Here is a 15,103-nt window from a genome sequence, read left to right on the forward strand (position 1 = left end):
CTACATCTTAGAAATTTGAAGTGACGTTTGTAATCTTTTTATTTCATCAGAGATAAATGAAATTGGTTCTATATAAAATATTCTTAATAATCAGGATATATTGAAAGTACAAATAACACATTAAAAAAAAACTTTCACGTAAAATATATTTAGATAAATGAATGTGGCACTTACATTCCCCAAAGTGTCCGCACAATTCTTTTCTGTCTTTAATTATGGAAAGAAAATAATTAAGAATCATGTTGTCAAAGTATGGCTTTAATTTTCAACACCTCTCCACCTACGTAGTGCTTTAAAATAATACTAAACAAAATCTAATGTTTTATAATACCAGATCACTGATTTTAACCTTCCTTGCTACTGCTGCATGGTCTTAGTTCATCCCTCACAATTTTGGAAATTCAATTTTGTGAATATACATTTTGCATAGTATGTAAGTTATTTAACAAGTATTCTTAACATTGAGAATTTCAGCTCCCTTTATCTGTATTTAAATCTCATTTTATACTTGAGGCAAAGTAACTAAGACCATTTGTATTTTATTCCAACGGTTTGTGTAATTTTTCTTAATGAAGAGCTTAACTAACAATTGTCTCTGGCATCATTAATTAGACTTGTATTTTAATTTTTATTCCAAATACATGCTTGCATTGATAGTTATTAAGGCTTACAATTTTAAGAGAAACTTGGAAAAATGTACACACACATCAGAGGGTAAATACATATATTTGTCAAGTACTTATAGAAATAATATTACCTGATTACTGTGTTGATCCTGGAGGATTTGAATGTATCCAGTAAAATAGTAGTTATTGCAGCCTGCAGAGTGGCATCTGGTATTTTCCTTTTAATGTCTTAGTTGTGTTGCCAAACCTCTTTGTGATAGAGAATTTCCTGAGTTTTCATCAGTAAAGTCTGAGTGCTCTACAGAGAAATAGAAGGAGAGAAAGAGAGGGCTTCACAATCAGAGATTGTCTTCATAGCTGGGCTCAAAGCTATGCAGACACTGAATTTCTGTCTGTCCTTTTTTGGGACTTCTGCTTTTATTTCCCGGGAAATGTGGGATGAGGGTGGCTGAGAAGTCACCTTTCAAAAAGCAATTTAAAATCTTGCAGCTTTTTTCTGAAACCTTCCATAGATGATTTATAACTTCGAGTTATGGTTATTTTCTATGCAAATGATAAATCCAACTTGAGATCAAGCCTTGGAGGTCTGCTTCCTGGAGAAGGTTTTAAGCTTGCTTTCTTGGGTGGTTAATTTATCTGAAATATATTGTGTACAACACTGGGTGATGTATTTTCTTTTAACAAGTAATTGCGTTAACTCAAAATGCATGCTAGTTAAGGATGTTAAGTCTCTGGCCCTTTGTTTTGCCTTGGTTAATAATGTCATTATTTTAAATCTGTGTTTGATTAACTCCTTTGTAGATGAAATAGTTTCCTTTTATTATAAATTAGCAGATTCCAAAATTACATTAGAAAAGCGGTTGTAGCCATTGCCAGGCTTATATACAGTGTCCTTCATGCTTTTCTTGAATAGAATTTAAATATAAACAAACAATATTTGTTTCTTTACCTAACTTGAGTTTTGGGGAAAATATAACATTAAGGCATCCTTGTATCACAATTCCATACAGTTCTTTAACTTTGAAACCAAAAGGGCAAACGATACATTAGGGGTGAGACTGAAGGGCAAAGTGTTTTGTTGCTTTAACTTTATGTGAATATTGCTTTGTAGAAACACACACCCCTGGTATCTCAAACTGCAGTGTCCTTCTGTTATCAGTAGAAATCATTTGGGTTGGTGCCTTTGCTGTGAACCCATTTTTGTTATTTCTATTTTGAGTATTTGTGTGTCTCTTTACATGTTAAATATCATCACTGGTTTTCGAAGTGCAGAGCAGCAGCTCAGCATCACTTGGGAACTTGCTAGAAATGCACATTTTTGGGCATCAGCCTAACTGAGTGAATCAAAAACTCAGGGGTACCCATCCCGCACCTATATTTTAGTGAGCCTTCCGTTGATGCTCAAATATGAGGACACTCAAATGTGAGGACCACTGATTTAAATGACATAAGAATTTTATTGCTATTTAGAACTTGAAATGAAGCTATTAATTTCAGTCATTTCAGACATAATACCCACCTGTTGGTCATCTTTGAGGAATTAATTTGATATTAAACTCTTGGAAATGATTGTATTGTTATTTTTAAATATGACTGTTGTAAACAGATCTTAGCCTTCCTTATTTGTTGTAGACTCAAAATTATACCTTCAAAAAGAGCTTTTATGCTGTATATACTTCAAATAATAATTGTCAGAGTTTAATTAATTTCTTATACTGTCATGAATTAAGTCAATTTATTATCTCAACTATTCTCTGAAATAGTGTATCATCCTCATTCTCTGGATGAGGGGAACTGAGGAGCAGAGCAGTGAAGTTAAATGGAGACTCCATTCTGACCTGTGCTGTCTCGTTCTAGAATCTATATTTGTGAATTTTTGTACCTGAGAATCTTCCCTGTCACATCCTCTCCTCAATTCCTCTCCCATTAAGAGGCCCAGGAGTGAGAGGTGAATTTCATGTGTGGGAGGGCTGTACCTATTTCAATAAAATAAAGACCATTCTTGCCTTTAAAACAAATTGTAAATGCTAAAGCATATTTTTGATGCTTTTTCTAAGACCATCAGATGAAACAAGGCTTATGCAAGAAAATCATGATTATTTTCAACAAATCTACCTGCCACATTAAAGGAAAACTAATTCAAGATACTTAAATCATACTACCTTATTGAGAATTTATATTTCCAAACCTCTAGAAGGGCTATCAGTAGGGATTTGAGGGATAAAAGAAGGGCTTCAGTTCTTGATCTAAATTAACTTGATCTTTTCTCTGATTTTTAACTCACAACCACATACCTATTTACGAACCACCTCTGCTAACAGTTTTCCCTTGGAGGAAGGCTGCCAGTTAGGCCACTTAATGCTGAAAGTGACTAAAATCTTTAAAGTATCTCAGGTTATAGAAGCATATTTTCATATGAATAGAAGCAGAGCAAGTTATATATGCTTTAATCTCTCATTTGTAAATAATATCAACACAAACAGTTTGTGGTTTGTGTTACTGTTGGGAGCATAGCTAGCTTTGGTTGATTTGGTTATTTTGTGTGATTGAGATGAATTAGAAAAATGAACAGAATTTTTACTCTTAAGTGGTTTAATTGGTTTATTTTACCAAGTCTACTAAAGGTAGTAGTCTGCTCATATGAAAAATGTTTGCTTCAAATGGGTTTACTCTGAACCCTGTAGTCTTTTGGAACTGGGCAGGGGAGTAGAGATATAATTATGACGTTTGATTAGCTCTTAGGCTGCTTTAGTTCCAGTGGTCTATGGTTCTAAATGTGGTCATTTTGACATTAATGAACATTTTGTTTGAGGGCACATATTTTAAAGCAGTGCATAGTTATGTCTGCTACCTTGGCTTTATCCATCGGAATATAGAAATTTAGGTTAGATATACAACAGGTTCCAAAAACAACGAGTCTTGGGCATTGAGGTATTTTGCAAAAAAGAATGCTGTCTTTTGTGACCCAGTTATCTGACATCCCAGTCTTGAGTATTTTGCTTGTAAGTAGAGGACAAGCATATATAAATGTTAGTCATACTGTGGACTATAAGCTGTGTAGAACAAAGATTTCATATACAAATCTAGTTAAATCAGCCTCCTATTTTCTTGATTTACAGAAAATATACTCCACTTTATGTATAGTTACTAATGATTAAAAAAAACCTCTTAATGTCTTCATTCCTATAACCGTTTCCTCATCCATGTGCACACCCATTCTTCCTCCCCAGCTCAGAGGCTTATTCCTGATGGAACATTTATATGAACTTGTTTTATCCCCCCCCCCCAAAAAAATGGTCTGTTGAAAGATTCTGCTGAAAGAAACAGTGTTATAAGGCATCTTTTAAGAGTTATTTAATAAGCAAAAATTTTTAACTAAAAGCATTTATCTCTAAAGACTAGTTTTTATTGCTTTTCTTAGAGATGTGGTAGGTTGCTATGTTAAGTTTACTTCAAGATATATACTGGATTTGAGTTTGAATTAGAGCACACAAAATTAGAGAGTACTGGGAAGTATGAAGGGCCTTATTTTGTTTTATCAGAAGGACAATTGCATCTACTTCATCTGTTTTTTATTAGTGTTTGGAAGAAAGGAAGCACATTGAAAGTGAGATTTTTTCATTTTTCTTTAAGGACATTAGTAATTTAAAAATTCTATGATTATTGGATTATTGCTGAAATATCAGAAAATATGAATAAGATGAAATGAGAATACCGAGCTCTGCTCATCTCACCATCATTATCACATCTTTATCAACACACACACATTTTGGCAAAATTTCTAATCAGTTATTTTAAATAAATAAACATGAATTAGAGAAGACCTCAATTCCATTAACTCCATTTCTTCTTTGTAAGGACATTTGGCTCAAGAGACATATTTTAATTTGTGTAGTACAACAAACCTTCCAGGGTTTTTGGTGTGCATCCTTCTAATTTCTTCATCTGTTAAGTCTCTGTGAGTGTGAGATAATATCTGGAGAAAGAAAGTAATTGATCTAAAGGACGAGATCCTTAGGACTCATTTTACAGGGGGAGATGACCCATTCAATTCAATAGCCGCAGGTGGACTAGAATAAAAGAGGTAACCTGACATCTCCTATATAGACTATCCAGTTGTGCTTTTCGTTGTCTAACAACTGTATCCTTGAGGGAATAAACAAGAGAGTAATTTTTGGATGCTTATCTCAGATTATTAGTGTTACTTAAAACTGTTAACTTGAGGATGTTTAAACACCAGGTTGAAGGAGCAGAAATCATTGATACTTTTGAAAATAATTGGTAAATTTTCTTAGGTTGACTTTATTCTCATTTGCTATAAATTGTTATTTGAAGGCTTATACATTTTCGACTTGTACAAAAGACTGATGTAAACAAATCTTGTAGGCTCTTGAAAAATAATAGCTTCTGAAGTGCCTCTTCCTGTCCTCTTTGAAGGCTAGTATAGTAACAGCTATCATGAGTTCCCCGAAAATATTAATGCGAAGAAAGATGCTGTCTTTACACCCCAAACAGAAGTTGAGCAGTTACTGTTTTCCAGCCGGCTGCATGCTGCTTTTGCTTTTCAGTTTTATCCCCTCATTCTCAACTCATGACTATTTCTTGGCTGAACTCCCTGTGCATATCAAGGCCGATGAACAATTTAAGTTTCTTTAAGTTTCTTCTTCACTTCAAAATTTCTTTGTATTTTCACTAATTTTCCTATGGTTAAGTAGAAAGATGTTCCTTTCTTTCCTTATTAATCCAGGTAAGAGGCCATTGTCTCTTACATCCTTTTTCGGTGATCTATTCTCCAATCTCGATTTCCTCCATGGAAATTTGTTTATTTGAAAGATAGGTCTGAAACAAGAGTTTGTTGATGATCTTTCATAACTCTTTCTTTCCTCTCAAGCTGCTGTTCTTCATGCCCAACTCCTGGTAAATGTGGGTCACTTCCCTACCCTCACCATTTCTTCATCACCTCTTAATTTAACCCCTTGTTTCCTACTTTGAGCCCCTACCACTTTAGGGGAAACTTCTTTTTTGAGGTTCACACATGATTTTTTAGTAAACAAGTCAGAAGTCACGTCCACTGTGATTTCTTGACTTCACTGGACATTGTCGATGGCCCTCTTTCTTATGTGTCCCCTCCCCTGACTTGTGTGACTCCACATTATCATATTATTAATTATGGAGAATGCACCTGCACTGTTTGATGGCTTATTTACCCCCTTCACCATCTCAGCTCGCTTGGCTCTTCTTTCCTAAACATAACATGGAGGTTTTGCACCCCTCCCAGGACTTGACATATTGTCCTTATCTCTGAGCTGTCACCTCTGTGTTAGGACCTGTATCAAACCAACTACTGCACATTTACACACTTTTACCTACCCTTCAAATTACTTGCAATTATAAGTAAATTCAAAAGTACCCTGCCCTTATATTGGATTAATATTTTTTTTTCCCCTCCAGCAGATTTTAACTAGTGGGTGAATCTTGAAGTCCAGTGAGATGAACATTGACTCTTTGGATTCAGCCCCCGATCCTTTCCTAACTTCTTAGGTACCTCTTCATTTTGCTTCTTAGGCTTCAGTCACACCACTAAAACTTAGTTCACCCTACAAACTCTTTTACTTTAGCTTTGTCTCTCACATCTCCCCTTCATTTTTCTCAGCACCTAATCATCAGGTAAAGTTTCGTACAAAACTAATTTTTGTTCTTATCATCATGTTTGCCCTATTCCTTTAACTATCTGTTCGTTTATTAGTCCATTTATTCTGTATTTAGTGTGTTCAACAAATATGAAATGCTAACTCATTGCCCATTAAGGAGATTATAAAAATGAAACAAAACAGACACGGAGTCTTTCACAAAATTTACACACTAATGAGGAAGACAGACATTAAACAAATACCTAGAAAATAATTGAATTACACTAATAAACGGTCCAGAATCTACTCCCCCTCCCTACTCCTTCTGTGGGGAGGTTTTCAATAAACCGGAGTGATAGCGTGAGGGAACTGACACTGTGTTTGTACATAGTATTTCAGCAAGTGAAATTGCGCTATGAGAGTATTTTAGGTGCAAAGACGAGCAACAGCAAAGGGAAGAAGTGCCCTAGAGTCTTTGTGAAATGCTGAGTAATGCAGTTCGGTGTGGTTGTGTGGGACATGCAGCAGAGGAGTGGAAGCCTAGCATGTGAATGAACAGCAGTGAACACTGTCCAGTATGCTCCTAAGCATTTTGCATACTTTATCTCAGGTTTCCCCACAAAAACCTTACAAGGAAGGGATGTTTCCCCATTTTTCAGAAGAAGAATCGGAGGTTTAGGAAGGTTCATTATTCTAGATCATGGACTTGGCAAGTGGCACAACCAGCATGCAGTCAGAGCTCTCCTACCCCAAGCATGGGCTATTATGGGTAAATTTAGGGCCATGGTGATCCTGTGCAATTGTGAGGAGCATGTGGCTCTTTCCAGGATGCTTTCTTTCACCACCCCTCTTTGGGCTTCTAGATCTATAAATACTACTTTTATGACATTGAATCTGTGCTCCTTGAAGACAGGAATCATTCATCCTTGTATTTTCTCAGGGTTCCTAGCTTTCTGTCTTGCCTTAAGTAGATATTCTATAAACAGTTATTGAATAACTTTGCTGATGTCATCACACTTCTCATAAACATTTACATTAGAACCATTTGATATATGCCTTAACTGAAAACAATTGCCAAAGCATGTGACTGGCGCTGCCTTCATGTTTTATAATTTTCTTAGTGCCCTTCTTTCTCCTTCCTAAGGTTTATATGTACACAACCCACCAAACAACAACAGAAAAAGAAATATACCAGTAATTCTCTGTAGCAACAACGAAAATGAAAAATTAGCAAGCAGCTCAGCTCATTCAGATGTGCAGCCAGCTGTAGGGATATCACTGCTTACGTCAGTTATATCCTATGATTAGGAATATCTTTTGAAAATTTGGGAGAGGTACCAGGATATTAAGTAAGAATAGCTTCTAAAAGAAACTTGCTTCTTGCTGCTGCTGCTTTTTTTTTTTTTTTTTTTTTTGAGTCAAGTTTGAACACCTGAAACATTAAGAATCATTTAGGAGTAGGGGATGGAAAGATAGATTGGCAGGGTATATAAATGCTTATTTCTGGTAGTGTATAATAAAAAAAGAACCAGTGCATTGGGAAGCAGTGGCAAGTGTGTGCCTGAGAAAGACTGACGAAAAGACGAGAGCCAAGTAACAGAATTGGAAAACAGGCTCTTTGTTTAAGGCTGCAGAAGCAATATACTACTTTGTGCAGAGTACACATGTAAAGTACTCCGGATCAAATACTGGACTTCTCCTAGTGTAAGGTTTTTGCTCTTTGTTGCCGCCACTACTAATTAAGAACACAGTGCAGTTTGTTTTCTCTGGGAGGAGTTCTTTCCTCATATAATTGCCTTAGGATAAGATGGATGCTGTTGGGAAGGCTAAGTGCTTGCCATGGGCAAAAATATACAAAGAGTAAGAAAAAGAGGTTTACCAAAGGATAGATCTGGGCATTTTCTAAAAAAATGGAAGATGATAAAATCCAAGAGAGATACTGCCATAGAAAAATTCAGAGCCAGGCACAAGAGAGGGCACATCCTGGACTCTGTTACTTTGGCTGAGGAATGTGTTCAGTGGTGTGCGTATGTTTTTGTTAGGCTGTGACTAAATTTCTTTCCCATGTGGGAAAAAAAATAGTGCTTGGATTTATTGTGCCTGAGGGGTGGCAGTGAGAAGATGGTCCAGAAGGGAAAAGTAGTGATGTCAGAACATGTTTGCATTTTCAGCTGTTTACCTCACACCTATTGACACCTACATACCTTATTGTTTTGTCATTTGGAAATAAATATACATGTATCTCACACAGTCATGTTGGAAGTAAATGAAATATATATAGTTTGTAGAGACGAAGTCTATCTTTTCCAGGCTGCTCTTGAGCTCCTGTCTTCAAGCAATCCTCCCACAGTGCTGGGATTACAGACATGAGCCACTGCACCCTGTCTAGGAATATTTTTTATAAATATTTTGAGGATCCTAGCAAGATTTTTTTCCCTAAGTGTAAATATTTACTATTGCTATATGTAAAACCAAGCTTATGAAGACATAACTTTTTCCTTAAGGGAAAAATATTACTAGACATTATGTTACATGATGTGAAATTAATACCATGTTCAATTTTAAACAATGAAAAGTTTTTCAATAGCCAAAACTTACTCTGGAGGGTACGCCCACATCAAGTGCTTCTATTAAGACTTCAGGTCAGTTGACACTTTTTTTTTTTTTAATAATGTTAGCAGGTTCCAAACTGGAAAGACAAGGGTGTTGCCAGTGGAGGTTGAGGTAAATTGAAGGGAGGGCGGGATGCCATCACCGCAAGCCAGCATGGAGGTACTGTGGTTAGTGCATTTCAGGGATATGAAATGCAGCCCCAGCCCTGCAGACAAGAGTTTCAGAATGCATTTTCTGCTTTTCAGGATGAATCTTCAAGTCATGAATGTAACCAGCGCACAATCCTTCTCTATGGAGTCGGCAAAGAGCGTGATGAAGCAAGGCATCAGCTGAAGAAGATTACCAAAGATATCCTGAAAATTCTAAATAAGAAGAGCACCACAGAGACAGGGGGTAAAGAACCATAATGCATTTGCTCCCATTGTGTTGCCTTTGGCCTTTCCTCTGAGCACAGTCTTTATCAAAGTGGTCTATGTCACTGTCACCAGAGCGTTTCCTCTCCTGAATGACTGTCACATTTAAATGTGAACAAGCACATTTAAATTGTAAAGCCTTGTTTCCATTTATAGTAATACTTGTATTAAAATATTGTATTCCATAGGTAGGTGTAGGTAATTTATTATTCTTTTTGGTATACTTCTCAAATTTTCTTTAGTAGTAATAAATGAAGTACTGAAGAATGAGTTGAAAACGCTTAGTCTGGAAGAGATCCATTTCTCTATTTTTTCACCTTAATTTTCCAAGCTTGTGGTTAGCATTTGTTCTGGGGCACTCATATTTACATGTTAATTGAAAATCAGGACAATATATTTGCTCATCTTTTCTTACATGATTCAGAAAAATAATTGTAATAGGTAGTGATAACTATATCACCAAATAATTTCAAATAAAAAAGAAAATTTGATCTTTGCTCTATAATGTCTTCTTCAGTTGGAATGCTCTTTCCCCATCCTTTTGACGTAGTTTTTACAGTGAAGCTGTGCTTCTATGTTGTATCACCACATTGCATAATTGGAATTCTTTAATTGTCCACTTCACGTTTGCCTAATTATTCTTTTCAAGGCTTGTTCATTTCATTAGGCAATCAGATTATTTTAAATATGATATCATTATGTATCCTGCCACCACCACTGGTGTTTATTTCTCTAATACTTAAATCACAGAAGGAGAAAGAAAGTTTGTGTTTATCCTGTGTAAACAACATTCTTCCTACACATGGTATAAACCACCTCTAGGAGCCCTACTGTGTTCTGTAGTACATAATAACTTTTTTATGGACTCTCTACAGGAGATCCAGTTCTTAGACTTTAGCAGTTTAAATTGCTAGAGCTTGCCCACCCTAGATCTTTACTAGAGAAAAATACAGATCTTAATAATGCAGATATGTTCTCTTTCTTTTTGGTCAGTAATGGTGCACATGCAGAAACATGGTACAAGGGGCAGTGTGTTTCAGTCTGCATATGGTGTTCTAGATATCTGATGTCAGAGGTGACAGTCCTCAGAACACAGTGGGGAAGTTATCCTTCCTGTTAGTCACATCAAATTTCCTAACTCCCTTGTGTTGCCGGTTAAGGACTTTGAAATACTTCAGCTCTCTGAGGGGGTACCCAAGAGTAACGGAAGGGAAATGAAACCTTCTTGTTGACTTGTCATTATTGAGTTTGAAAAAAGCAAGTGCTTTGGCTGAGAAAACTGTTTATCTGTTGTTTTGCTGTTTTCTCTTAGAGAAAACAGGAAACAGTTGCATTTAGAAAATTGAATTTAGAAGCCCTGAAACTAGGTAGCAAAGAAAATTTAAAACTACTTTTGGAATACTTGGAAAGGAGGGGACAATATTTCCTTCAGGAGGTTCAGTAATACATATTTTATCTAAATTATTTTTAGAGGGTCTTTTTTCTAGATCTTATGAAACTTTTATTTTTAGAAGGCTGAGGGGAATGAGACGGGGAAGGAAGCAATGTTGTATCCTTTTCTTTTGAGGCGACTAACTTCCTTCACAGCTCTTTAATGCCACACTACACTTTGTCCTGTTTGTACCAGTCCTCTGTGCTGCCTTTTTTTTTTTTTTTTTTTTTTTTTTTTGAGACAGAGTCTTGCTCTGTTCCCAGGCTGGAGTGCAGTGGCTTTTTCTTTTTTGGGAGACAGAATCTCACTCTGGTACCCAGGCTGGAGTGCAATCTCAGCTCACTGCAACCTCCACCTCCCAGTTCAAGTGATTCTCCTGCCTCAGCCTCCGGAGTAGCTGGTGATTATAGGTGCGCCACCACGCCCAGCTAATTTTGTATTTTTAGTAGAGATGGGGTTTCTCCATGTTGGTCAGGCTGGTCTTGAACTCCTGACCTCATGGTGATCCGCCCGCCTCAGCTTCCCGGAGTGTTGAGATTACAGGTGTGAGCCACTGTGCCCGGCCACTGTGCCACCTTATGAGAAACAGGTTAAGTATTCCTTATACGAAGTGCTTGGGACCAGAGTGTTTTGGATTTTGGATATTTTCACATTTTTGAATATTTGCATATATAATGAGAAATCTTGGGGATGAGACCCAAGTCTAAACATGAAACTCATTTATGTTTCATATACACTTTATACACATATCCTGAAAATTATTTCTCTCTTGGGGATGCTGAATAAGCTGTGTTGTGTGCCTTCATTTTGACTGTGACCTGTCACATGAGATCAAGTGTGGAATTTTCCAATGTGACATTATGTCTGCACTCAAAGTTTCAGATTTGGGAGCATTTCAGATTTTGGAGTCTCAGAATAGGAATGCTCAACCTGTATCAGTAAACAGAAATACCACCCGTGGAACCACATCGTTGGGAGGGGATTTTTGTCTTTCTTTCATTTTAGATAAAGATCCTTAACCAGAAAGCTGTTAATTTGGGATGTAGTGAGCTGCTGTCTTGTAAATAATCTTAATTTTAAGAAATTAGCTAACCATACTTCAGATTATTGGAAATATGCCCACTTTTTTCAGCAAAACGAATGCTGGTAAGGAAAACAGAGCTTGTGTTCGCATGTATTTGATTTTTGGGAACACATGAAAATAATATTTTGAGGAACCAATTCATCAGGAGTGTTGTCAGATTAGCCAGGTCTTGCCTAGGGGAATTTATAATATAAAGTTTAAATAACATTTCCAGTTGAATGATGAAAGTTCATTTTCCATTTGCATTGACCAGTTATCTCTTTTGGTTGTCAAGGCTGTATCTTTTGAAAATATTAGAGAAGTTTACTATGACAAACTTTAAAAGGCTAAAGTTTCAGGACTTAAAGATTTTTAAAAATGAAAATCAAAATAAGCAACAAAAGAGCAATAATATGTTATAAAACAAATTAACAAAGTTGAGGAAAAATATATATTGACTATATTGATAGTCATGTAAATATCAGTAAAATAAAGTATTTCATTGAGAACCACCACTAATTTCTTAGATTTTGCTTTTAAAGTATAAATTTCCAAGAACCAATTACATTCTTTTAGATAAGGTTTTAAGAAGTTAGTGATATGTAGATAAATTGAATCTGCTAGCACACACAAATAAAAAGGTGCACTTGGGAGTTTTTAGTAGGATCTATTTCATCAAGTCTGTTATAGTTTTATTTGTTTTGTCCCAGGAAGAACTGAATACATTAATTTCACTTTTTTTTTTCCTGAATTCCTCCCCAACCTCCATTAATTTCACTTTTAAGGCATTTTGTGCGCAGAATGTATTAATGTTAGCTCTTCAGCCTTGGATGAAAGATGTTAGTAAATGAAAAATTCAAAACGTGGATATTTTAAACATGCTTATGACATGTGAACAGGTACAGTGAAGGCAAAATTCCCTATATAATTTGTACTTTTGAGAGTAGATATTGAAAAAAGAAGCAGGCTTAATGAATTTGTTAGTTTGTATTCTTTGCATTATATTTGGTGTTACTGGCCAAAAGTGGCACAAGCTTGCAACTTATGTTACCCCTGCACATTTAAATTCTGATGTACTCTGCTATCAAAGTTTGTTTGTTTAGGAAATTAGAAAAGAACCAGCCTTGTGGTATTTTGTTTTATTTTGTTTTTGACTCTAACCACTAGTTGCTCATTGTTGGAAGAGAAGCCTCTGTTATTTTAATGTTATTTTTTAAGACCATTACATTTGCCATTAGCAAAATATTTTTGAGTTCAGTGAAATCTTGTTCATTTCTTGTGTCTTTAATAGAGAAATCTGTAAAGTCACATTTGTTCTCTGAAATTAAACTTTCCTAAATAAGAGGAGACACTGTGAGGAGTAGAACTCTTCTCTTGGGGGCCTTTAGCTACTTTGAATCACAGTGTTAGTAATGACATTATCAATCGTATATGCAACTTTTCCTTTTTGTTTTTTGATATGTCTTTGTATATACAAAATATTAAAAGTATTTAATAACAGGATTGAATCTATTTTTGGATCTTATTCTTAGAACGGTTAAGAAGATTACCCCTAGAATAAGCAATGTTTATTTTTTTAATTGAAATTTTCTTCAAACCTCTTTATGATAATTTGGTAAATGTAGCATTTCTTCATTAATGTGGAGTGATTTAATTTTTTGCTGCCATTAAAAAAGGAATTATGTAATTTCTTTTTAAAAAAATATATTAAACCATTTCAGAAAAGTAACAAGGTGAGTTACCAAAGAAGATGCCAAGGAAGTATGTGTTTGTGTCAAAGTGAGCCCAGGAGATCCCCCCACCTTCATTGTTGATATCACTGTAATTGAAAAGTCATTTAGTGAGAAATGTTCATAAAGGCACTTTTTATGATAGCTAAAATCTGGAAGCTATTCACTAGAATGGATAAGTAAATAGTGGTATAGTCACACTTTCGAATACTGTAAATAAGTGAGAATATTAATTTTTACAACAAATTAAAATTACCTCAGCAGTATGAATCAATCTTAAAAGCATACTGTTGATTGAAAGATACCAGATGTGAAAAGCATATACTATATGATTTCCTTTATGTAAAGTTACAGAGTAGGGAGTAACAATCTAAGTTGTTAGATATCAGGATTGTGTTCTTCTAGGGAGGGAGACATACCTAGAGAGGACTGAGGGAGTTTCCGAGAGTCCATTCTGTGATTTTGTGATTCGAGTCTTATGTGAGTGTATTTATTTTGTAGAAATTCATAGAATTTGTGCACTTCTCTGTATGTGTGCTATACTTTTAAAAAAGTATCCATTAAAAATGTCAAGAGCTTCTATTAAAATAATGGATCTGCTTAATGTTTATGTAGGTGGGGATGAAGGACAAAAAGCCAGGAAGAACAAGCAAGAGACATTTCCAACCCTGGAGACTGTGTTCACAAAACTTCAGCTCCTTTCGTATTTTGATCAACATCAAGTGACATCTCAGGTAGCCATTTAAAGCTGTTTTGTTGTGCATTTGCAATATTCTAATTTCCTTAAAATTTTTTTTCATGCAGTATATTTTCTCAGCCTTAATGGTTTTATATATATATTTTATAAACATATTTAGAAATATCTCAGACTATTGAGCAGTGTCAGGTTGCCTTCCTCAGAAGGATTAATCTTTATTATCTACATTTTTTCTTCCTTATAATAATCAGTGACATATAAAGTAGTAGCTAATGGAATACTTAGGTTATTAGAGTTTGGTCCTGTATTGCGATTGATAAGAAGTCTGTTGATGATTGAAATAAAATACTATGAAATTGAGAAGAAAACACATCTGTTTTGCTTTACAAATCCATTGATATTCTAATGGATGCATCTAAAAAATAACATTTGTAGTTATTCTACCACTAGGATACTTAAGATTTAGGTCTTAATGACAACTTTCCATATTTTTAAAAATTATAGTTATGAAAAAGTTGTCTTATTTGTACATAGTTTTAGTTTCTGTAAAAATATGTTTTGACTTTTGTCAAAGTAGTCATGTATAAATTCAACTGTCTTAAAGAGTAAAAATATTTTATCTTAGTAAAAGATTATTTCCAATATTGATCTTACAATATTTTCACTTTTGTTTGCCCAGATTTCTAACAATGTGCTAGAACAAATCACAAGCTTCGCGTCAGGAACATCCTATCATCTCCCTTTGGCTCACCACATTCAGCTCATCTTTGATCTCATGGAGCCAGCACTGAACATCAATGGACTAATTGACTTCGCAATACAGGTGTCAAAGAGACCATGTTTCTCTTATTTTTAGGAACGCAAATCCACCAGGCATTGTACAATTTAAAGTGAGCCAA

General features: G+C 35.3%; 2 protein-coding genes across 7 annotated transcripts in view; one reads left to right on the forward strand and one right to left on the reverse strand.

Moving 5' to 3' along the window:
- MED12L (mediator complex subunit 12L) overlaps positions 1-15,103 on the forward strand; it is a 363,255-nt gene that overhangs the window by 268,577 nt on the left and 79,575 nt on the right. For all 5 annotated transcript variants that reach the window (XM_037736428.1, XM_017522838.2, XM_037736429.1 and 2 more), the window contains 3 exons: positions 9,115-9,262; positions 14,123-14,241; positions 14,884-15,027. In XM_037736428.1, coding sequence (XP_037592356.1) covers positions 9,115-9,262; positions 14,123-14,241; positions 14,884-15,027 — 411 coding nt within the window. The remainder of the gene's footprint in view (positions 1-9,114; positions 9,263-14,122; positions 14,242-14,883; positions 15,028-15,103) is intronic.
- The window catches only part of P2RY12 (purinergic receptor P2Y12), a 46,955-nt gene that overhangs the window by 3,014 nt on the left and 28,838 nt on the right, over positions 1-15,103 (reverse strand). Inside the window, exon 2 of one of the 2 annotated variants that reach the window (XM_017522847.2) lies at positions 758-924. The gene's annotated coding sequence lies outside the window, so the exon portion shown is untranslated. Of the gene's footprint in view, positions 1-757; positions 1,027-15,103 lie in introns of those variants that run through there. The other variant, XM_017522850.2, reaches the window with a different exon arrangement.

This window comes from Cebus imitator, unplaced genomic scaffold (genome assembly GCF_001604975.1).
Source record: "Cebus imitator isolate Cc_AM_T3 unplaced genomic scaffold, Cebus_imitator-1.0 Scaffold25, whole genome shotgun sequence".
NCBI classification, from domain to species: domain Eukaryota; kingdom Metazoa; phylum Chordata; class Mammalia; order Primates; family Cebidae; genus Cebus; species Cebus imitator.